Here is a 23122-nt window from a genome sequence, read left to right on the forward strand (position 1 = left end):
ACCCGTCAGGTCCACGGCGCTAGATAAGGCAGGCGCGATGACCATAGCCGAGAATGGCAAAGCAACCCACTGTGGACGGACGGGCATATTAAGAAACTTGTTTATTTCAAGCTTACAAATCCTGAATGACTTACCGGTACGGTGAGAACTCAGCTCGGTGGGAGAGCTGCGAGACGGACACCTAAAGCGCCGAGTTGGGCGCTTTACTCACGTCCCACCATGGCAACATTGATTTTCTGCACTAATACCTCCAACAACAGTCCACCGACAGATGGATGTACTACAAAGATATGCAAATTGCGCGTTCAATAAATCGACAGGTGATCTTTTTTCAGTCAGTGCAAGTCCACCGTATTGGTCTGCAGTGACTAAAAGTGCCGATAAACAGATAAACAACTGTTAATGGACACGTACGCACAGCTCTTTTGTACGAACGCACACATTGGCTACGACATAGCTGATAGGAGTTGATTTTTGCTAATTCATTGACTAGCATTCAATTTCCAAACTTTCAAGTTCAAGTAGATTAAAATGTGTATCTTATAAGTTTAACTTGAAATCCTTCAAATGCCAAAATACACTTTAATGTCATTTACTGTACAAAATTTGATTGTGTTTTTTTAATCACACGTTCGACAAGCACATATTCACGTCAATGGGCAATTCAGTCGTCAACACAGTATATTGTCACTATATAATTTGTTAATTTTGTCATTTTCAAGTGGAGATTATTTGTCTCTGCCCATTGAACACCGAACAGAACATTAAAAATTTTACTTTTCTCACAGCAGGCTATACTTTTAATTGTCAAGGTTTCCTCTCGCATAAGCAAGTATATATTTTGTTTATAATAGCAAAACAAACAGTGGGTACAGTCATATTTGGTGTGCTTATTAGTCAGATATGAGACAAAAGCTGCTGGGTGTATGTCATATATAATAGATGTGGGCTGTCTTGTTAAGCCCAGCAGGCTCTATGTGGCTGTGTCTCAGTGGAGGGGATGCTCTGAAGCGGGCTCTACCTGGTAATTAAAGAGAGTTTGTGGCAAAAGGCAAACATCAGGAGAGATGAGATATGAACAAAAGAGTTGTGACAGTTTCAGGTTAGATGATTTTTTGTGCATGAGTGTGTCCCTTTTTTTTAGTTGTTGCCAAATGAAAAATCGATACATTTTCCAGGCTATACATATTCAGAGTCCACCGTGCTTCTGCCCTGAATTGGGAGGGTGGGCTGGTGGGCGGGGGGGAGGTTGACTGTTGGGAGAGTGCCCTCTTCGCCTGTCATAACTGTACCATCACATTTTCCAAGCCACTGGTGAATATTTCAGACTTGATTTGATTGCCCTTCATGACAGTGGCTTTTTTTCCCTTTTCCCAGACACCCTTTCCACCCTCCCACTAATTCTTTGAGGTCCTATTGAATTGCTGCAAATAGGTGAAAGCATTGTAGTGTGAACGGGAGGGAGAAAGGGGGGAAAATGCATTAATAAAACGAGTCTGATTTAAGAGGAGGCTAAAGAGAATGACCGCAAACATGAATGGGAGGGGTGGCATGGAGACAGAATGACCCTTTGTGTGGGACATTGTCCCTTCAGGCACAGTAGATGGAAGAGCAGTGGCCGGTGATGCTTTTGCCCCCATGCAGGCTTTTAGTCCCCACCTTCCAGCAGGCAAAAGTGCAGCCCGCATCTCCCATTGTAGACATAATATTTGTTAGTAAGCGGACATTCAAGAAATTCACAGTCTTGTGAGCGTGTGTGGCAGGGCAGAAGAGTGAGCAGTTCCTGAATGTGCACTCTCTGTGCAGCCACATTAACCTAGATCTTTCTCTCCTTCATCACTCAACACAAAGAGAAGTAGAGCGCCACTCTTTTTTTTTGTAATGTATCTAAACATGCCATTATAGTGAACTATTTCTAATTAGTAATATTTCTCATGAGAGTTACCACTTTAGGGGAAAAGAGCTAATTCATCTTGCTTGGTGGGTGCTATAGAACAGCTCTTCATTTACAGACATTGCAGTTGTGCTTTTATAGAAGTGTTTCAATGGATGGTGTTCTTTGTTTTTTTTAGAATACCATTAATTTGTGAGCTTGTATTCGATATACAGATTGAACACACTAAATTTGGGAGAGAAAGTATTTACATTACTTTAAGCAATGAGTATTTGAGTAGTAGTAGTACATCAATGCAACACATTTACACATTATACTTCTGTTTGGCATATATTCTTTATCCTCTGCAGAAAATATAGCTTACTGAGCCACTCATCGTAGTTGAGAAAATCTTAATTTTGTCTGTAACATCTGCCAGTGAAGTAATCGTACACAACTGAAGGACAAATTAAACCCGCATGATACTGTATAAGTGTCAAAATGCAAAGGCAAACTGCAAAGGTTTTTGTTACTTCAAAACACCGCCATTTACTGTACATGAGGGGGTGACCATGACGGACGGTCTCGGGTGGAAGACCTTTGGGGCTTGTGTGTGATCAGCATTTGGGGGGGCTCGGGCTGAGCTATGGCTGCTGTTTGTGATTAACTTGCCCTTTAAAGTTGTTTTAGTTATTAGCTTCCCTAACCCTCGTCCCCCCTCCTCCATTTTGTGAGGCTCCTCCCTCCCCTACACTCGCCTTCGGCCCCATGGAGACACAAAGTATTCATTCACATTTAGATCCTGAGGTCACAGCAGGGCCAGCAACGAGAGGTAGATGCCTGCCTACATGCACCCCACACACACACACACACACATTGACAGGTCAGGAATCTAACACGTAACATTGACCAGCAGCACAGAGGTAGCTTCTTTCCTTTCTGTGAAAATGTCTTTGAGTGTTGGTTAGATAGGCACATTTGAATTACTTTAATAGTGCATTTCACTCTCTGTACTCTCTGGCCTCAAAATTCTAGAACACCTACAGTCAAGTCAAATTGTGGAGCTCAGTGGCAAAACTGTGTCTGTAGATTGCCGTCAAGGTGTTTGATTTGTTCTGATCTTTGCAAAAATTGTGTGGTCAATCGATAAATGAAGACTGGTCTAGACTAGAGCTTTGTGTAAATTAATCCTACATGTTGGTGAAATGTACGACGTAACTTAGTCATACAGGGAGAACTTGAAGAGTTCAGGAGTGTGTGTCAGAGGCGTGTGGGCTTTTGATTGGATACATGTTGGAAAGGGGTGGTCATGTTGCATATGTGGGGTGCAGAGGTGCTGATATGAGGACAATGCATGAAAGCCCTCAGCACGGCTCCTGTGTCTCATTGTCCTGCGGTCCCCCTCCTGTCACTTCCATTTTGCACCCTCCAGTCCGGAGTCAGGACAACTTTGATATGAGGAAAGCGGTGCAAGGCGTCATGGAGAGATTCGAGGGGGTGTGCAAAAGAGGGATTAAAAAAGAGAGAGGGTCTATGAACTGTGAAATAAGATCGCTTTTTATACGACAGTGCAGAGCCAAAAGAAAGAAAAAAAAACAGGAATCTGTCGAGGCCTGGATAAAGCGGTGGAAGTTCACCTCTGAGTTGTACCGCAGTCAGGTGGCACCTGGTTAAAACGAGCACGGTCAGAACGAGACCTCTGCCTGGCCTTTTGTAAATGTAGACCGTGTTTTGAGGAAGCCCCTCTCAGGTAGGATGGCAACTGCTTTTTCAAGAAAGTCAGCCGCCATCACAAGCGAGATTGGAGGGAGGAGCCTGACCTAGTGAAAGATATTCAGACTGACTATTATTACTTGCTCCTCTTCTTCTCCACAGTCTGGGAAGGAATACTGGAAAGTGCTGTGGTTACCATCAATTATTTATTAGGGACGTTTGTGCTTGTCAGTCTGATTAGCGTCAGTGTAATCACTGCTCTTATGTGTGTGGGTGGGTGGTTGGGGAAAACCGAGGCTGTTCCTGCTCATCATGAAGGTAATATTGTTTTTGTTTAGTTTTTTATAGTCTCTTCTTCACCGGACGTCCTTTTCATAGCATCTGGTTTTGTCACCTCAAAACATTTCTTCTGTTTTTTCTGTCTTTCTACACTCCCCTTCTCTCCATCTCTTTCTCTCTCTATATCTCTCTTTCTCTCCTTCTCTCGCTCTATCTCAATATCAGTCTCTCTATCTCTCTTCTCTCCCGCTGCCTCTTGTGCACCTCATTAGTGTGTGTGTATATGTGACTTCTCCTAGCTTGTAAAGAGTGACACCTATGGGTGTGATGAAGCCTCTGCACAGACCGCGTTTCACAGAGGAACAAGGAAATCAGCTAGATGTGGATGTAGTAGGTGTGTGTGTGTGTGGACTGTCGCTACTGAGTGAGTGGCAGAGCACATCTGATCCTCGTCTGCATGGAACAAATGGGTGTAATCTGTGTGTCAGCCTTGAGTTTATTCAGCCTGCATGATTAGATTAATGGAAGTGCTTCATATCGTTGTATTAGGATGGTTAATGAAGACAATTAATTAGGAGACATCCTTCAGGCTATTGGTCTTTGCATATCCCAAATTTGGGTTACAAATGGCCTGCTGCCATGGCTTGGAGTGTTGCTGTCTGACTTGTTCTAAGGCTGCCTTTTTACTGTTTTCTTCTTTTGGCATCTTTGCTCTGAGGCCACTATTGACCTTTCAAAAATTATGGTTTGCATGGCTTTTATCTTTTTTTGTTATGAAGAGAATTGAGACTGTTTTAAATACTATATACTTGTATAGAAAGGCTTCTCCCGGAATTAAATTGAAAAATGAATGGCTCTTAGTCCCGGTGGCTTAGACAAATGTTGTCCATATGGGACTGAAAATTCAAACTTTTCTATAAGAAAACAAGGTTCAATGACTATGACTCTGTAATAATATCAATTAAAAGCAACGGCAGGATAATTTGGTTATGTTGTGGCTGTCCAGTGTATGTATTCAAAACACAAAGGGGAAAACGTATCATGTGAGCATTGCGTACAGGAAGTTTTAATGGGAAGCTGACAAGCATTAATGCATCAGATGTCTATGTAAAGCATAACAGTGTGTGCAAAGTCTGTAATAATGTGGAAGGAGGGAATTAGTCCCGCTACAAGTGTCACAGTGGAACAAAATAGTGTACCCCACCCCCTTAAAAATGTACCTGGGGATTATTTTGTAATCTTAGCAGTCGTGCAGCTGTGCAGTATCATAATTCCAGTAAAAGTGAGCACATCTAGTTCTGAAGGACTATTTAAGATCTACATTCCCATCTGGAGATGAGCAGCACTGTGTAGATTTGATGGTTTGGTAACATAAAAGTAACATTGTACAAAATAAATGGCGAAAATATTTATTCGATTGAAATTTTTTTGCAGTTGTATATGAAATGTTTTGTTGGTTAAGAAAAATCTACCATCTGATTTGAAATACATGAAGTAACCCATTCTCAAAAAAACAACATTAGCAAACAAACACGTTCAGCCTGATTTATGAAATGTCAATAATTGGTCATCGCCTAAACTTCTGCTACATATATTATTACACATTATCATACAAATAAGTTATGTTATCCTATAACTGATTTACAAGTAAAGTAACAAAATAAGACTAGATGCAGTTTGCTTTGTCTTTTTTTTAAACGTGATATAGGAAGCACATGGTTCAAGGCATACATTTCTTATGTTTAGAAAATATCTGTTTCAAGTGTGCTTAATTGGTTATTGTTATTATGCATCATCTGCTTGGGTTTATTTAGCTATCTGTTATGTATACATTCAGAATTGTGAAGCCCCAATAGATATTTCCCTCTTTATTTAGCTTCCTAAACCCCCCTGATGTTTGTTTCGGATTTTTAATGGTGATCAGATTTAAATTTAAAACATTTACATCAATTTATCTACTAAAAATGGAAATACCATTTATGGACCGTGGATTAAGTTTCCTCAAATGTCATACACGGGCTGTCCATTGCACTCCTTTGAGTAGCAACATTTGTTCCCAAGGCATTCACGACGTTCTCTTTTAACGCACGAGCATCGTGTTTGACCACTGAAGGGATAAACAGTGAATGTCGGGGATAATGTAACATCATAAAAGTGGTTTTTGCTGCGGGTAGTCATGTGGCGAGCTCACTCGGGCTGGCCATGTGATGGCTGCGGGGCTGAATACTTGAACAGGATATTTTAGTACGGCTGTTGTAACGTCGTCAATACGTCAATAGCTCGTAGTGTCGGGACCTGAGCATGAAAGCATTTTCTAAAGAGCATTTAAGCACATTTGCTGAGAATTAGCTGACTTGTGTAATATCTGATAAGGCCTATTGACCACACGGCCTAGTTTAGTGTGGTGGGATCAATGCAGTTGCATGCAGGGTCCCGCTACTTTTAAACAAACTTTACAGGCAAAGTGGATGTTCAAGGGGCACTGGAGAGAAATAAAGGTGATTGATGGTCTTTTTATTATCTGTTTTCGTTATCTTTTCCTCCGTGTGTTACTTACAAACGTCATTATTGGATATCCATTGTATGGACTTCGACGCACCCTAAATGGGCTGATATATATCGAGTGGAGGCTTTTAAGATGGTGACGAGGGATTTCTGCCTTTGACTTGAAATGAAACAAAATGAATTTGACCTCTTAAAGGTTTTTAAATATGGATGGTTTGTCTTTTCCCTCCATCGATACAAGTATACTATTTATGTCCAGATCACAACAGTGTAGTATTTTGGTCAGTCTTGCACTTTTAAAGTTCCACTAAGTTGAACGTGTAATGCAAAAGCAAGATAGATGTATTTTTCTCTTTTAATATATTTCCAGTGGAGAGGCAGGAGCGTGAAAGCAGAGAGCAGATGTGTCCTCTTTGTTTGCGAGCCTCGTAAGCGTGTGTCAGCAAATGTAATTGTTGCCGGCTCCTATAGAAACAAAATGCTGCCGTCCCTTTAAGTGCTTCCACCAATTCTGATGGCATGGTGATTTACATTTCCCATCCTCCCTCCCCCTTCAGGAGAGCTGAGTGAGGATGTGGAGGCTGCTAGTGAGACCACCACAGACCAGGAGGACCAAACCAAAGACAGAGAAAGTGGGGGGGAGAAGGAGCTCACCAAAGGGACAGGTAAGGCCAATATTTACAAAACACACACACATTGGGCGAGTAGGGGGCGCAGTGGTTGGGAAACACGGGGGGGCCCCGGTCCCAAACAGTGCTGCACATAAGGCCTTTTGTCCAACTGAAGCATATTTTAACAACATAGTGAGAGCAGTTGCAATCACGGCTCGTCCTTTCAGGGCAAGTGTACTCCTGGTGCTAGTTGTAGCACGTGTGTGTTTAGCAACGCCCCCTTACACACGAGAGCTAGAACACACACACACACACACTTTACTTGGACGCCATCCCATCGGGAGGGTTTCTGTGTGAGACATGCCTTGTTGTAGTTGAGGATACAGCATCACAGCAAAGACAGATGACTTGAGGGGAGCTTTATTAGTTGGGGTTGAACTGTTTTCATTGAACATCACTAGATGATTAGAATTCTGCTTTTGTACTTTTACAACTCTGTTTAATACGCCAATCTTGAACTACGCGTGAGCCGGTTTCGCAATATTTATTTAGAGATATGAACTTTCGTCTGGTTTGTTTTTGGTTGCTGTTGACAGTGATAGACGAACCAATGTTGCTTTGAAAATGAACTGATTTTACATTGAGCACATCGCCACTTTGGCATATTTTCACATCCAAGATAGAAGGAAAAAAACCTTCCGCCATTGAAGCCGTATAAGCCGTATGGAAACTGAATGAGATCGAGCTACTTAACTGGATCTTTTTTAAAGTGTTGACTTCAAACTGCTTTACTTAAAATCTAATTTGGTCCAAAACTGAGTTTTAACATTATATAAAAATATATATATATATATATCAAAATTTAGTTTCAAATGAATTGGTCTAATTTTAATTGCCGTAATGTAAAACATCTGTTCCCTGTAAGTGTGATATTTTCTTCCATTTTCACTTCCGGATGTTGTATACAGCCAACTGTCCAAATATATTTGGCCACATAATCCATCAAAAAAAATTGAAATGTCATCAACTCAAAACTGGCTTTACAAGTGCAGTATTGATGACAAGTGGGTTTTGATCGTGGTGGCTCTCCAAAAAAACAAAACAAAAACTTGGGTAGACACTGCTCACTTGTTTATTCTCTTTTGTGGCTGCAGGCTGTTTTGATTTACACTCATTAGGTTAATAGCTGGAAAATAATTCAGACCTTTGCATACCTTTCCCCACCCAATAAAGTGCAAAGAAAATAACTAAAAGAAAAGGAAAAACTTCATCAGCGTTTGAAGGCCATTATTTTCAAAATGTCTTTGATATTCGAACTTTCTATTTTAAATGAGGCTGAGTTGTTTGTGCTCTTTGAAAGGGTGACACTCTTCTTTGATGGGAGAAATAATGATATGCATGCCTGACTGAATATGGCTAAAAGTATGTTTTAGCACATCAAAATAAAGCACTTTAAAAAGCATTAAAATGAGCCGGCCGATTAATAATTCACTCATACCTGTGGTGCGCAGGAAGACGACTCCTCGCATTAGGGTTCTTCCTTTTTTGAAAGGCATGCAATTTGATACAAGCGCATTGGCTTCTTTTCCTCCCCTCTGTCAGTCGCTAATCACCAAATAAGAGTGTTTCTGTGTTTTCACAAAGGAAATATGTGCTTGCATATGAAAAATTTACAGCTTCCCAGCAGCTTATTAGAAACGCTTAGTTAAAAATAGCACGTGCATTAGGGAACCGGGTCTGGGGTTGTGTTTGATGTCAGGGGAAGAAAAGTGGGTGGAGAGGTTGGGGTTGTCAGTGTTGTCAGCAAAAGGCAGACAGTTGTGGTTATAATGGAAAAGTCCTTGTTTGTGCTTGAAACTTTTCAGGTCTGGGACTGTCTAATGAACAAAACGGCCATTGAAAGAAAATGCAGAAAAGTGTATTTTGCAGAAGTCGGGCTTGGTTAGATGCGGTAAACGGAAGAACACTGTTTGGTCTGAACGATGTTTACACAGGCGGCACGCAGATGTTGTACAGGTTACAATACAGCCATGGAGTGTCTTGGCCATGCTGTTCGTTATCTATAAAAGGTGCTCAAGCACCCAACTGTTTGAATTTTTGTTGTTGTTTTTTTCCCTCCAAGTTCACCTCTTATATCTACTGAAGTGTTCTTTCTCATCATTGTCATGTAGCTGCTGGAGCAGGGCGCAACTCTTCCCTTACAAATGACAGTCACTGTCACAGAGGCGGTATTAGCTTGCACAGAAGAAAGGCACAAAGCCACTGTCAATCTCATTTTCCCTTTCTTGTACAGCATCTCTTTGCTGTTCATTAAAATTATTTAAAAGTACATCACATGCGGCTGTAAAATGCAGATGTTTCCAAGATGTCATTTTATTTTGAAAGATGCATTCATTATTTAGTTGTGTTTATCGCAAAGATGATGACTTAATGCGTTCGCTGTAGGCATGCAGACACATGTAAATGTAGAATTCTGCAAAAGCGATAGATACTTGGCAGATTTCTGTGATCGTGTATCCACCGTAATCCGTGGTCACTTCAGTAGGTACGCCTCTGCCATCTAATGAGAACTGGAAATTTCGTTCAGAATGTTTGTTTATCATAGTGGTTTGAGTTTAAAAAATGTAGTGCTGCATATTATATACAAAGATGGTGTTTTAAACATGTACAGCATAAATAATGTACATTTTGCTGAAGATGTGTCAGTCAGACATGAGCATGATGCCCTTGCGAAAGTCCTTATATCATATAGTTTTGCTAAAGTGGTGCTGGGATATCACTGCATATTGTGCAAGTGTAACTCCTGCTCTGCCTGTGAGTATTTGCAGTGGTGTGCTGAGGTACAAGTATGCTCATTACTGAATACACTACGGTAGTCTCAGGTCTATAGGGGGGGGGGGGGGATAATTTTTACTGGTGCAAAAGTGTTAACTGTTAACAAAGCGGCATACACTGTATCGCAACAACTATTTTCAGTCCCAAACCGACCAGTTTACACTTTAAATGCATGGCTCCCCACTTCAGTCAAAACAGTTACTCAAATATGTGCAATTTACGTGTCCAGGTGTGACTCTGAAGGAAGGCAAAAGCAGTTGTGAGCCTGCTGCATTTTGGCACAATAATGAACATGGTAATTAGCATCCTTTAGACACTGAGGCATGGAAGAAAAATATTGGACTTTGTTTTGCATACAACAGAGCACAAGTATGAGATGTTTACCTGCTTGTGGTTACTTCTTATTGAATAAGAGGAGGAATTTTTATTTTATTTTTGTGCTGCCAGGCTTTGTGATTGCATTTAAAGTCAAAGTAGTCTGACAAATCAGAGGAGGAAGCAATATAAAAATGTTTACATATTCATAACGCATCCTCTGGTTGCTTGTCATCCCTCAAATTATAATTCCCTTTGTCTTTGAAGATAATAGGCCATAAATTGTCCTTGTTTGCGAGCCAAGCCCCTGAAAGCTCGGTGTTTACGAGTTGTAGCACAGGCTGTCTAATGGCCCCGCTCCAGTTGTGTGTCCTGTAAAGGTGAACGCCACGTCATCTTGTTGTTCACTCAGCCTGATGAATAACGAGCTTGCTAATTAATAGCCCCTCTGCATCTCATAATGTTCATTTTGCCCACTGTGAGATCTTGTGCTTAGTCATGAACAAGTCACCCTTGCTATTACCGAAAGGGGTGTCAATAATTGTATCCGTTTTAGCTCTGGTCTCCTTTTGAGGCAAAAATATTCAAGAAAAAGACAATCCTCAGTTATTTTTAACATCTGACAAAGAGCATTGGACTACAATGGAGGTTGACTCATCTGAATATTAATGATTAAACAAGGCTAGGAAAGGGCCCTTCAAATGAACGCATTCTGGACGGACCCATGGGTTCTTGCACAAAGAACGCAGGGTCAATTGCGTAGAAAAAAAGTAATAGGTACAGTCATAGTTATCATTTTTTTCATTGGACGCTCTATGCAGTTAATATATTCATTACTATTGGAGCTCATGACATTATTGAGCCAATGCAACCATTTCTTACCTTTATAACCAAGTGTGTCTTGCTCAGTTTTTATATGCAGTTAAAAAAAAAGACAAGCTGTTGTTTTTAATACAGCTCTGTACACGATTGCAGTTGTTAAAATATTTCAAACAGGCATTTAGTGACATCAAAAATGAGCAGGCAAATTATCGTTAGTGTAAGTACACACTTTCACTTTGTTTCGTTTTTCAAATGTGTACTTATAATTTTAAGTGACTCACTCGGTGTTTCTCGAAAAGAAGCAACTACAGAAACCTGCAAGTTTTCAAAAATATTAACCACTATGTTTCTGACCCGAGTCGAACTGTCCCTAGAGAACAAGTAGATTGACGGCAGATGTGATTGCCCCAATGGATTTCAATGTCAAATGACCTGTTTCAGATCCTCCACTAGTGACTGGATGCATTCCATTCAGCTGCCACCCTTTATCCTTGAAAGCACACCAAGGCTTCACCCAAGTTTGTGATGCATTTCAAAGTCCCGATGCTGCCTAAATAACATATTGCCATCATGTGAAAGGTGAGACAAGGTGTCAACATCCAATTCACTTAGGGGAGTTAACAGCACAAAAGCCTCTGGTTTATGGAAAAGGGGCATGAATAATCGTCTAAATGATTCCATTGTGCTTCTGACATTTGGGCTTTCGATCAAGGTGCCACACTGTCAATGTGTCCGAAGAGCTTTGCCAAGAATGGTTTCTGTGCCTAGTGACTCAATAGGAGATTCAGAACAGGGAAGAACCCAATATGAACTGTTCTTGTCTTACTTCCCAACAACTGAATTGCATAGTTAGGAACGACTTATACGTAGTTCTAAGAATCTTTTTTTTCAGTCATATTTTTGTTTCCTACATATTCCTTTCCTTTTTTCTACCATTTATCTCCAACCCAATTTATCGTTCTCATCCCTCTTATCAACATCTGTAGAAACTATAATACCTCAATTCTCTATCTGTTGTCAATGTCGCGGTCATTGGTTGTGACCATCTGTTTATATGTTACACATGTGTCTAACATGTCCGGAACACCACAGGGATACGTACATCCAACTGTTTTCATCACTCTGCCTTCTCCATTTTGACCGTCATTAGTTGTCATCCCCTCTCGACAAGGACGAACAGGATACAGTAGTTGGGTGTTAGTCATGGTACTGCTATTGGGCCGCAAGATTCTTGAAAGAAAACCAAGTGATCACATTTTATGGCGCCCGAATTGGCCGTGACCAGGGACGCTGTGTCCAAGTAAGCTTTCTGAAGTTTGAGACTCCTGTTCACATCGTACTACCCTAACAGAAAGACTCTAGTGCCTTGATTTTATTTTCAACAGTCAGGAATATGCTTGGATTACACCTCCCTTGTTTTCCTAATTATGTGGCATGGAGGAGGCATTTGTTTGCTTAACCAGAACAGTCATGGCTTGATGCGTTCCGGGACCGAGCTCGTATGCCGATTTACTCGTATCTCCAATCAACGTTTCCCATAGAAATGAATTAATAACCGAGGTAAATAGGTTATTTTTTCCACTTATACTTGTATCTCAAATTCCTCGTATGTCAAGGTATTACTGTAGTAGTAAAACATTTTGAATGGAAAATTGGTCAAAAGTAAAGGAGACCTTTTTATGCACCTATAATGTTAAATGTTCACTTAGTATTCCGGTGTCTGCAAAAATCAATTCCTATATCATTTTTTGAAATGAATTCCTTTTCTTCTATTTCAAAGGTCAGTACCAATGTGTCCCCTTCAAGATACTCGCCTCATTACCCACAGAGAAATGAATGCCAAAATCCAAAAATCTTATCTCAAGGCTTCAAATCCACATTTTTGTAGTTTGCCTAATAATACTGACTAACAAAACAACTGTGCCTGGCTTTTATGTTACCACACAAGATTAGTAAAGCGGATCGTACCAAAGCAGAGGTGATGGGGCTTCGGCGAGGTCAGTGCCGTGACTTAGAGGTTGGTTACTGTCAGGAAAGAGAGTCTTGTTTTGTTTAACATTCCCATTGTTGATAGGTGGATGTGTTTAATAGGATTGGCTGTGACTGGACCCTAACAGGACATTGGTGACTGATCCCAGTGTCTCTGAAAGATCTAGCCGGCGGAGTTGTCCATAACCTGGTTCCCCACTGGGTAATCAGCTAAACTCCTCTTGATTGGAGGTGACATTTTAATGTCTGGAGCGCGAGAGTGGTCAGCCCCGTTTAACCTGACCCCCACCAGAGCAACCCGCCTACCAGTGCCCTCTGTTCTCAATTTGCCATACTAGGACTGTACAAATCAGGCAATTTTAACTCTTTATAGGCTTGTTAGTGGGTGGCAAGGCACCTTCTTGTGTTCCGCCGATCTCTGTGAGTGAATTCAATTGCTGATCAAGCTCCTGTGCAACTGAGCGTTTAAGAGGGATGATTCACATTGTACCACTTCCGTTCTCTTTATTTTCAGCAACGAGGTGTTTTAAAGTGCTTTGCTCCTCGTTGCGCAACATGGGATGAGACTCTTAATTTCAATTGTTGTCATTAACACTCCAACGAAATGGAAAGTTTGAAGCTTGATTTTTGCTTCTGTGAGCTATTAACATTTTTACTCCCCTTCTAAGAATCTGACTATTGCATCACTGATGCTTTTATGATTTTATATTTATATACATTTTACAAATCATGTGTGTATGACAATGTTTGTCCTAATTGTAAGCAATAAATTCACTAATGCAGTGTTAGTGTTATTTTAAGTCAATATTACCAAATATAGCTGCTTTGACATAAATACAAACCTAGAAACAAACAATTTGCTCTAATATGGATGTGAACCTAAGGGGCTGAGATGTTTATGTAGTCTGTCTTAACTTAAAGGAATCGTGGACAAAAATATTAGCTGAGGTGAAAGTTAAAGCTGCACCCTGCTGCTAACTAACATTTGTATATGATATTGTCTATCTTCCCTGCGTTAAAAGCAGCGTGAAGGAAGACGTAAATATGCATGATATACTGCCCATTCCCCATTAAATGTAGATATGGAACATTTACGAAAGGCAGGCCTTTAGCTCTTTATTCTCGCTGATATCGATTGACCTGTCTGGTGCTGCCAAGCCTTCAACTTGTCCTGACGTCTCCTCTTTATCCCTCTGTGCATGTGTGTCTGCTCAGCGGTGTCCGGCCATCCGGAACAGCACCAGTCAGACTCTCCGACCGCTAGCAAAAGGCCCTCGTCACGGTCGGAGACCTCTGAGAGCCCGCTGTCCTCAAAGCGTCCCCGGGCAGCTGAAAAACGAGCTGCAGAGCAGGTGAGCGCCACAAATCACTGAACTTTAGGAGCAGCCATGCATGAGTTTCATAGTCCTTTTTTTTACTCCAATTAGTCAGCCCTTATCAGTTTAAAAGTTTAACTCCATTTAAAAAGAACTACTTTGAATACCTTATCTATTAGTTTTACCAAGTATTTTCCTAGTCTTTGGGACTTTCTTTTCAACTATCCCCCAAATTATTTTTTTTCTCTGCTGCAATCGCATTGCTAATTGTGTATAACGTGGAAAATCAATAAGGTATTTGACAGATGAAAGCACTTTGAAGTGGGTGCCAAGAGTGAATGGTTCTCACTATTACACACTTCTCTGTGATCAGAGGAATCTGGTTGCTTGAGGGAAGGCTTGCTTCACCCTACCCTCCTCATCTAAAGCTTCTCTTCTCTCACAAAGCCATTTCACCCTATTAACCCCACTGTGAATACACCCCCAACATCACTATCATCTGCTTTTCTGTCTACATTCACTCAGATGTACCAGTGCCCTTACTGCAAGTTTACCAACACGGACCTAAATCGTCTCAGAATGCACGTGATGACGCAGCACTCTGTCCAACCCATGTTACGCTGCCCATTGTGCCAGGACATGCTCAACAACAAGATCCACCTGCAGTTCCACCTGACACATCTGCACAGTGTCGCGCCCGACTGTGTGGACAAGCTCATTGCCACAGTAAGTAAACTACATGATGTCATCAGAAAGATGACTACAGTCAACAGTTATAGCCAGCAAGATATTGACTGTGCTTGTATTGTTCAAAGTGAATAATTGATTACAGTTAAGTGGAAAGGATATAAAAAGTTAAGATTCCCTTGTTCAAATGCCAGGTTTTCAATTTTGATATGTGATGAGCACCACACCTTTTAGATATATGGGCCCAAAAACTTCTGATCGTTTGGACCAGAATTCATTCTCCTACCCTACATGTGTTTGCAAGATTCTTTTATGACCCAATGAGGCTCACGTTGAGGGCTTTGGCCATCATTTTAAAAGCTCCGTTTGGCTCAAAGCCATCACTGCTCTTCACCAATGGAACACTATACCTAAAGCCTGAACTGAAGCCATTGACAGGGTGAAGAGCATTCTACAAACACTGGATATTGGAATGCATCTGTAGAATTGTATAATCTCCATTAATTATTGGGAATATTTCTTATGTCAGAGTCTACTGTTGATGGTTTACAATTGTATTATGTATATTACGTTACAACCGTGTTTTATTTAGAGCTTTTGAGTCATTTTCCACCAGACACAATCAAAAACATCTTCATCACTTTGTTCAGAGAAAGAGCTTTTCAGACAAACTGTCCAGAACGTTCTGTAAAATAAAGAATAATAGTAAGGTTCAGGTTCAGTGGGAAAACCCAGACTTCTGAATGATTGAGTAATTAATTAACCAGTGTTCTAGTGTCCATAAAGAGACGAATGGGGAGACACTGATCCTGTAGTCAGATTTATATCAACTGCAATGTGCTGGTGCATTGTTCTCTTCTGAAAGTAGTCTCCATGCTTCCAATAATGCTCATCAAAGGGGAAATAAAATTTTATTTCCCCCGTTTTCTTGTAAATCACTGAGCAAATCTTTGTTCTGTTCTATCTTGTACGGCTCAATAGCTGGGCCGACGATCACATAGTAAAACATTGTCGCCTGGCCGTGTTCACCCTCATCTCTAAAGTAAATGGCAAGCACATTAGTATGGTAGACTGCAATATTTATTTCTTTTATAGATGTTGTAATATACTGAACCACTACAGAGTAGCATGACAGAAAACCTGTAATAGTACAGACATTAAAGCGGACACATTTTTTTTATAATGTGAATGCAGATGGAAAAGTACTTTCCTCTCTTTTACTTTTGAAAAGGAGCAGGGCGTAATTAATTTTGGAATAGGTGACTTATTTCTCGCCAAGCATGCATGACATGTTCTCTTCTACCCTTCATCCTTTCATCCACTCATTGTCTTCATATATGAGTCCCTCTCCTCTTTTCCCACCCAGTCTTTTAGGCTTCTTTATGGGACTTCTTTTTGTAAACTCCACCCCCCACGTGGATGTTTTTTAATGTTTCATATCAGGACTTTAATTAAAACCTCATGCTAGTTCTTCAACGTATAATTGGTATAAATGTTTAATTATACCCCCTAGCTATTTGGTTACTAGTAGTGTTTTTTCCTCCATCTTACATATGAATTTTGTAATTAAACAAAGCCTTTTTTGTGTTACAAACAGTTCTTTATATCCCCCAGGCATCCTTCTCACTTCATGCTTCATTATCAGTCTGTGTTAGACTGCAACGATGAAAATTAACTTCATTAATTCTGGGTCTGACTGGATGATGGCCATTTTGAACTATGTTTCTCAATTAGATGGACCAATTCAAAAGTGACCTTGGGATACTCTGTTTTTTTCCTCCAATAGCCTAATGAAGTAGTTGTATTTTACCATTCTGCTTTGTTATTGTTCTGTGGCTTAGTTCTGCTGGATAAGACTAAGACATTGATGTGCAATTTCATGACAGTATATCACTATAACAACATCTTTCATAAGCAAGACTGCTTAAATTAGATTATGGTGGTGTGGTAAAACATTAATTAAACAATGATAATAAAATATTTATTTTATCTCGCAGGTGACAGCAACAGATGTCCTTCCAGAGAGCATGTTCATACCTGTCCCTGGTCAAGAAAGAGAGTCTCAAAACCAATCTCAAGCTGTTGCAAACAATGAGGACAAAAAGCAAGAACAACAACACGCTGGTTAGTACTAGGCTTTACTTATGAACAAAAGGCATTCTGTTTGGTGTTTTTTTTTTTTTTTTGGGTGGTTAAACATTTAAAGAAAGGTTGGAGTCCAAATATGGAGCCGATTATTACAACGCATGTATGGAGTATCCAAGATGAATATGTCAACAAGCGGGCAGCTTATCAGAGCTTGTTTATGTCAAATGAGTGCGTTTGGATCCACACTAAAGATGCAAAATTGGCAAAGAGCCAGATGAGCTAATCAAAGGAACCAGATATAACTTGCGAGCCATATGTTCCTGACCTCTTAGTAAAACTAAATCATTGCATACATTAAAATGATCTTTAACATCTCCTTTTTTTTATCCACAGATGCTTTAGATGCTGATATGGAGAAGGGAATCTCACTTCCCACCGAAACATCTGAGGCACGCAAGTCACCTCAGGAAGACCAACAAACGGAGAAAGATGAGGCCACAGGGTTTCTGTGCTGGAAGAAAGGATGCAATCAAGTCTTTAAATCATCCAACTCTCTTCAGATGCACTTCAATGAAGTTCACAACAAAAGGCCTCAGCTGCCTGTTTCTGATCGCCATGTCTACAAGTACCGTTGTAACCAGTGTAGTTTGGCCTTCAAGACTGTGGAAAAGCTGCAGCTCCATTCCCAGTACCACGTAATCCGAGCAGCCACCATGTGCTGCCTCTGCCAACGGAGCTTCAGAACACTACAAGCCTTGAAAAAACATTTGGAAACCAGCCACCTAGAGCTTAGTGAAGCTGATATACAGCAGTTGTATGGTGGCTTATTGATGAATGGTGACATTATGGTCATGGGTGACTCGGCCCTTGGTGAAGAACATGGAGGTCTAGGAGAAGATGACAAAGAGGGAGATGAGAGTGACCCTGAAGAAAAGCAAAGCCCCACAGGGAGTGACTCTGGCTCACTATTGGAGGACTCTGGCTTAGAACCTAAACGTGCTTTGCCATTCCGAAAAGGCCCCAACTTCACCATGGAAAAATTCTTGGATCCATCTCGTCCATTCAAGTGCACTGTCTGCAAAGAGTCATTCACTCAGAAGAATATTTTGCTGGTTCATTATAACTCAGTCTCCCACCTGCACAAAGTGAAGAGAGCTCTTCAGGAGTCCACTACCGGTCAACCAGAGCCGACGAGCAGCCCTGACAACAAGCCATTCAAGTGTAGCACATGTAATGTGGCATATAGCCAGAGTTCCACCTTGGAGATCCACATGCGGTCTGTTCTCCACCAAACAAAAGCAAGGGCAGCCAAACTTGAAGCTGCAGGAGGCATAACTAGCTCTGCAAGTGCTCCTGGGGGAGGGGGAACAAGTACGACCATCAGCACTTCAACAGCAAGTCCAGGCCCAACAAGCAACTCAACAACAAACTCTATTAACCATGGCTCGTCTGGCTCTCAAACTGGTCAGAATGTTCTTGGAGGGAACCACACTTCGCAGAGTCATGGCCATGAAAGGAACAGTTCAGTTAGCAGCCAGTCTTCACCATCGGAGAACAATGAGGGAAAAAAGGCTAAATATGCAGATATACTACCTACACGGGGGCAACAGCTTCAGCAACAACAGCAATTAGCTCATGCTCAAGCACAAGCTCAGCTTCAGCAAGAACTCCAGCAGCAGGCTGCTCTTCTACAGTCTCAGCTCTTTAATCCCGCACTTCTGCAGCACTTCCCTATGACAACGGATGCACTTCTCCCCTTACAGCAGCAGCAGTTGCTATTTCCTTTCTACATCCCTGGAGCAGAATTTCAGCTAAACCCAGAGATCAACATCAGTAATTCAGCACTTGGCCTAACAGGAGCAAGCACCTCCTCATTGCTAGAAGACCTGAAAAACTCAGCTCAGCAGAGCTGTTTGCAACAGCAACTGATGCACCACCACCTTCAGCAGCAAGTGCAGCAACAGCAGCAGCAGTCTCACTCACAGGTACAGGGACAGATGGCATTGCTGCAACAGAGTGCATCGCTCCACCAGCAGGTTGAAAAAAGGCAAAAGCCTCAATCCTCACAAAATGAAAAAGAGTTTCAACGAGACAAAGATGCAATTGAAAAAAATGACGATGTCACTAAAGAGGCAATGGAGAAACTAAAGGAAAGGAAGGACAGTCAACACATTTCAACCAGTATTAACCACGATTCTGGCTTGCTCCCTCCAAGAATTGCATCTGATGCTCGTGGAAACGCAACAAAGGCTTTGTTGGAAAATTTTGGATTTGAGTTAGTGATTCAGTACAATGAAAATAAACAAAAAGCCCAGAAAAGGGGACTTGGGGCAACAGGTTCGAGTGGACCAGGTGGGATCACAAGAGTGGTGGATCCCATTGAGGGATTGGAGAAACTGGAGTGTGAAGCCTGTGGCAAGCTTTTTTCAAATATACTGATTCTGAAGAGCCACCAGGAGCACATCCACCAGGCATTCTTCCCATTTCGATCCCTCGAGAGATTTGCAAAGGAATACAGAGAGAATTATGACAAACAATATCCACTGAGACCCCCCACTCCAGAGGCTCCACCAGCTCCTCCACCTCCTCCCCCACCGCCTCCACCCCAAAGAGCTCCGACCCCAAATATCCCCGTGTCTGCAGCCTCTCACACACCTCCAACTGTGCCTACTCCACAACCCCCGGTTCAAATGCCACAAATTTCAATGCCAATGGATTTGCCCATCTTCTCTCCGCTGATGATGCAGCCCATGTCACTCCAGTCTTTGCCCGGCCAATTGGCCCAACAGATGCCATCAGTTGAACCAAGCCTGGCCTCAGACCTGGCCCAGCTCTACCAACAACAGCTTACTCCGGCCATGCTACAGCAGCAGCAGCAGAACAAGAGGCCGCGGACACGTATCACGGATGATCAACTTCGGGTCCTGCGACAATACTTTGATATAAACAATTCACCCAATGAAGACCAGATTAAAGAGATGGCAGATAAATCAGGACTGCAGCAAAAAGTTATAAAGCACTGGTTCAGAAACACGCTTTTTAAAGAGAGACAACGCAACAAAGACTCGCCATACAACTTCAATAACCCACCAACTACAACACTTGAAGATACTAAAATTGACTCGAAACCACCTTCTCCTGAACCGCAAAAGCAAGACTTCTATGGGAGCAAGAGATCTTCGAGGACAAGGTTTACAGATTACCAGCTGAGAATTTTACAAGATTTCTTCGATGCCAATGCTTATCCTAAGGACGATGAGTTTGAACAGCTTTCCAACCTTCTGAGTCTCCCCACTCGCGTTATTGTTGTTTGGTTCCAGAATGCTCGCCAGAAGGCAAGAAAGAATTATGAGAACCAGAGTGATGGAGGTAAAGATGGCGAAAGACGCGAGCTATCAAACGATCGGTATATTCGCACCTCAAACTTGAACTACCAGTGCAAAAAATGCAACTTGGTTTTCCAGAGAATATTCGATCTGATAAAACATCAAAAGAAGTTGTGCTACAAAGATGAAGATGAGGATGGACAATATGACAGCCACAATGAGGATTCTGTTGATCTTTCTAATGAATGTTATACTCCATCTGGTTCCTCTTGCCACACACCAATGCCCTCTTCTTCAAGTCTCTGCCCACTCCCACCTACTACTTCAGCATTCTCACACATCCCTTCAGCTGATAAGGAGGAGGCATCACCAGCAACCACCTCAAACCTCCATGAAGAAAAATCAAAAGAACTACCAGACATTTCAGCTGAACCCCTAAATAAGACCTCGATCAAGCAGGAAAATGTACCTCAAGGCCAATCAGAGTCGCAAAAGCAGAGACATCAGAGAGAAGAGAATATTCAGTCAATTTCCAAGTCCAACAAGCATTCCTCACCTTCCTTTTCTCAACAGCAAATGCAATGTGGTCCATCAGCTTCTCAGACAAGCCAGGCCCCCTCGCAAAGCTCTCACATGAGCCACAATCCCCATTTGACTTCTGTTACACAACAAATGGCACAGCAGCTCATCCCATACCAATGTGATCAGTGCAAGATTGGCTTTCCCTCCTTTGAGCACTGGCAAGAGCACCAGCAATTACACTTTCTCTCCGTGCAGAATCAGTTCATCCACCCACAATTCATTGATCGCTCAATGGACATGCCTTTCATGCTGTTTGACCCGAATAATCCTCTCCTGGCGGGCCAGTTACTCTCAGGAGCAATGCCCCAGATCCCCAGCAGCTCGGCCACTTCTCCATCCACTCCCACATCCACGATGAACTCCCTGAAGAGGAAGTTGGAGGAGAAAGCTGGCACTAGCCCAGGAGAGAATGACAGCACAAATAGTGAAGAACCACATCGAGACAAGCGGCTTAGGACTACGATCACACCAGAGCAGCTAGAGGTTCTTTATCAGAAATACCTGTTGGACTCTAATCCTACACGTAAGATGCTTGACCACATTGCCCATGAGGTGGGGCTGAAGAAGAGAGTAGTGCAAGTTTGGTTTCAAAATACCAGGGCGAGAGAGAGAAAAGGCCAGTTCAGAGCAGTGGGGCCAGCTCAAGCTCATCGGCGATGCCCCTTTTGCCGAGCTCTCTTCAAAGCAAAAACTGCCCTCGAAGCACACATTCGCTCTCGCCACTGGCATGAAGCCAAACGCGCTGGCTACAATTTAAGCCTTTCTGGTATGTTACCTGACCATGAGGGTATCCAAATAAAGTTGGATGGCTTGGAGACATCCAGCTATTCCCAAATGCCGTCTTCGCACATGGATGGACAGAGCTCCTCCATGTCTCCTGTGAATAGAGGACTGGATTTGTCTCCCAGGGCTCTACTGAGTCCTTCCTCAATTAAAGTCGAAGGAATGGAAGATTTTGAGACTTCAGCCATGTCTGCTGTGAACCTCACTTTTGATCAGAATAAACTGGATAATGACGACTGCTCCTCTGTTAACACAGCCATCACAGATACGACCACAGGTGATGAGGCTAATGCTGATAATGACAGCGCTGATGCAAAACACAGCCAGAGTAGTAGTGACTACCTACCCAAGCCTGGCAGCACTATCGCCATCCTTGAAAATGATGACCAGATGTCATCGGGCCTGGTAAGCCCTGCTACAAGCTATTATGCTAAGGATTGTGACAACGAACACATCATTGACCACAGTGAGACATCCAGCCTGGCGGACCCTTGCTCACCAAGTCCTGGAGCTTCAGGCACCAGGAGTATCGACAGCGGTGATCGTCCTGGTCAAAAGCGCTTCCGAACTCAAATGACAAATCTCCAGCTTAAGGTATTGAAATCCTGTTTTAACGACTACAGGACCCCTACCATGCTGGAATGTGAAGTACTTGGAAATGATATTGGACTGCCAAAGAGGGTGGTTCAGGTATGGTTCCAAAATGCCCGTGCCAAGGAGAAAAAGGCAAAGCTCAACATGGCCAAGCACTTTGGAATTAATCAGACATCCTATGAGGGGCCCAAAACTGAATGCACTTTGTGTGGTGTCAAGTATAGTGCTCGCCTCTCTGTTCGTGATCATATATTCTCCCAGCAACACATCTCCAAGGTCAAAGATACCATTGGCAATCAAATTGACAAGGAGAAAGAATACTTTGACCCGGCCACTGTCCGTCAACTTATGGCTCAGCAAGAGATGGACCGCATTAAGAAGGCCAATGAAGTTTTAGGATTGGCGCAGCAGCAAGCCATGCAGCAACAGGGAATGTTTGATAACCCTGCAATGCAGGCACTTAATCTCCAGTCGGCCTATTCCAATCTACAAGGCATTCCACCTGTCCTCTTGCCAGGGGTTGGAAGCCCATCTCTTTCCAGCTTTAACTCGTCTAATTCAGGTATGTTGCTCCTCAGTAAATTTACACAAACACATTCTTTTTTTAATCTGACTCTATAAATTATGAAAAGAATCCCATTTTCTGTAGATCACCTAGTTTTAATCACACATTGAAAAAACTGGTAAAAAAAAATCCTCCAAAGATGTCTTATGTTAATTGAAACCATCTGCTAAATCATAGTACAACACCAATGAGGCAGGCTGAGGGCACAAATTTCCCATGAATGGTCAAAATGAGTGTCA

General features: G+C 42.0%; 1 protein-coding gene across 1 annotated transcript in view; it reads left to right on the forward strand.

Annotated features, from left to right (window-relative positions):
* Positions 1-23122, forward strand: part of zfhx3b (zinc finger homeobox 3b) — a 118742-nt gene that overhangs the window by 92785 nt on the left and 2835 nt on the right. Inside the window, exons 6-10 of the mRNA XM_077712915.1 lie at positions 6928-7035; positions 14158-14294; positions 14784-14984; positions 16943-17069; positions 17427-22880. Of these exons, the coding sequence (XP_077569041.1) occupies positions 6928-7035; positions 14158-14294; positions 14784-14984; positions 16943-17069; positions 17427-22880 (6027 nt within the window). The remainder of the gene's footprint in view (positions 1-6927; positions 7036-14157; positions 14295-14783; positions 14985-16942; positions 17070-17426; positions 22881-23122) is intronic.

This window comes from Stigmatopora nigra, chromosome 3, assembly GCF_051989575.1.
Source record: "Stigmatopora nigra isolate UIUO_SnigA chromosome 3, RoL_Snig_1.1, whole genome shotgun sequence".
In the NCBI taxonomy this organism is placed as follows: Eukaryota; Metazoa; Chordata; class Actinopteri; order Syngnathiformes; family Syngnathidae; genus Stigmatopora; species Stigmatopora nigra.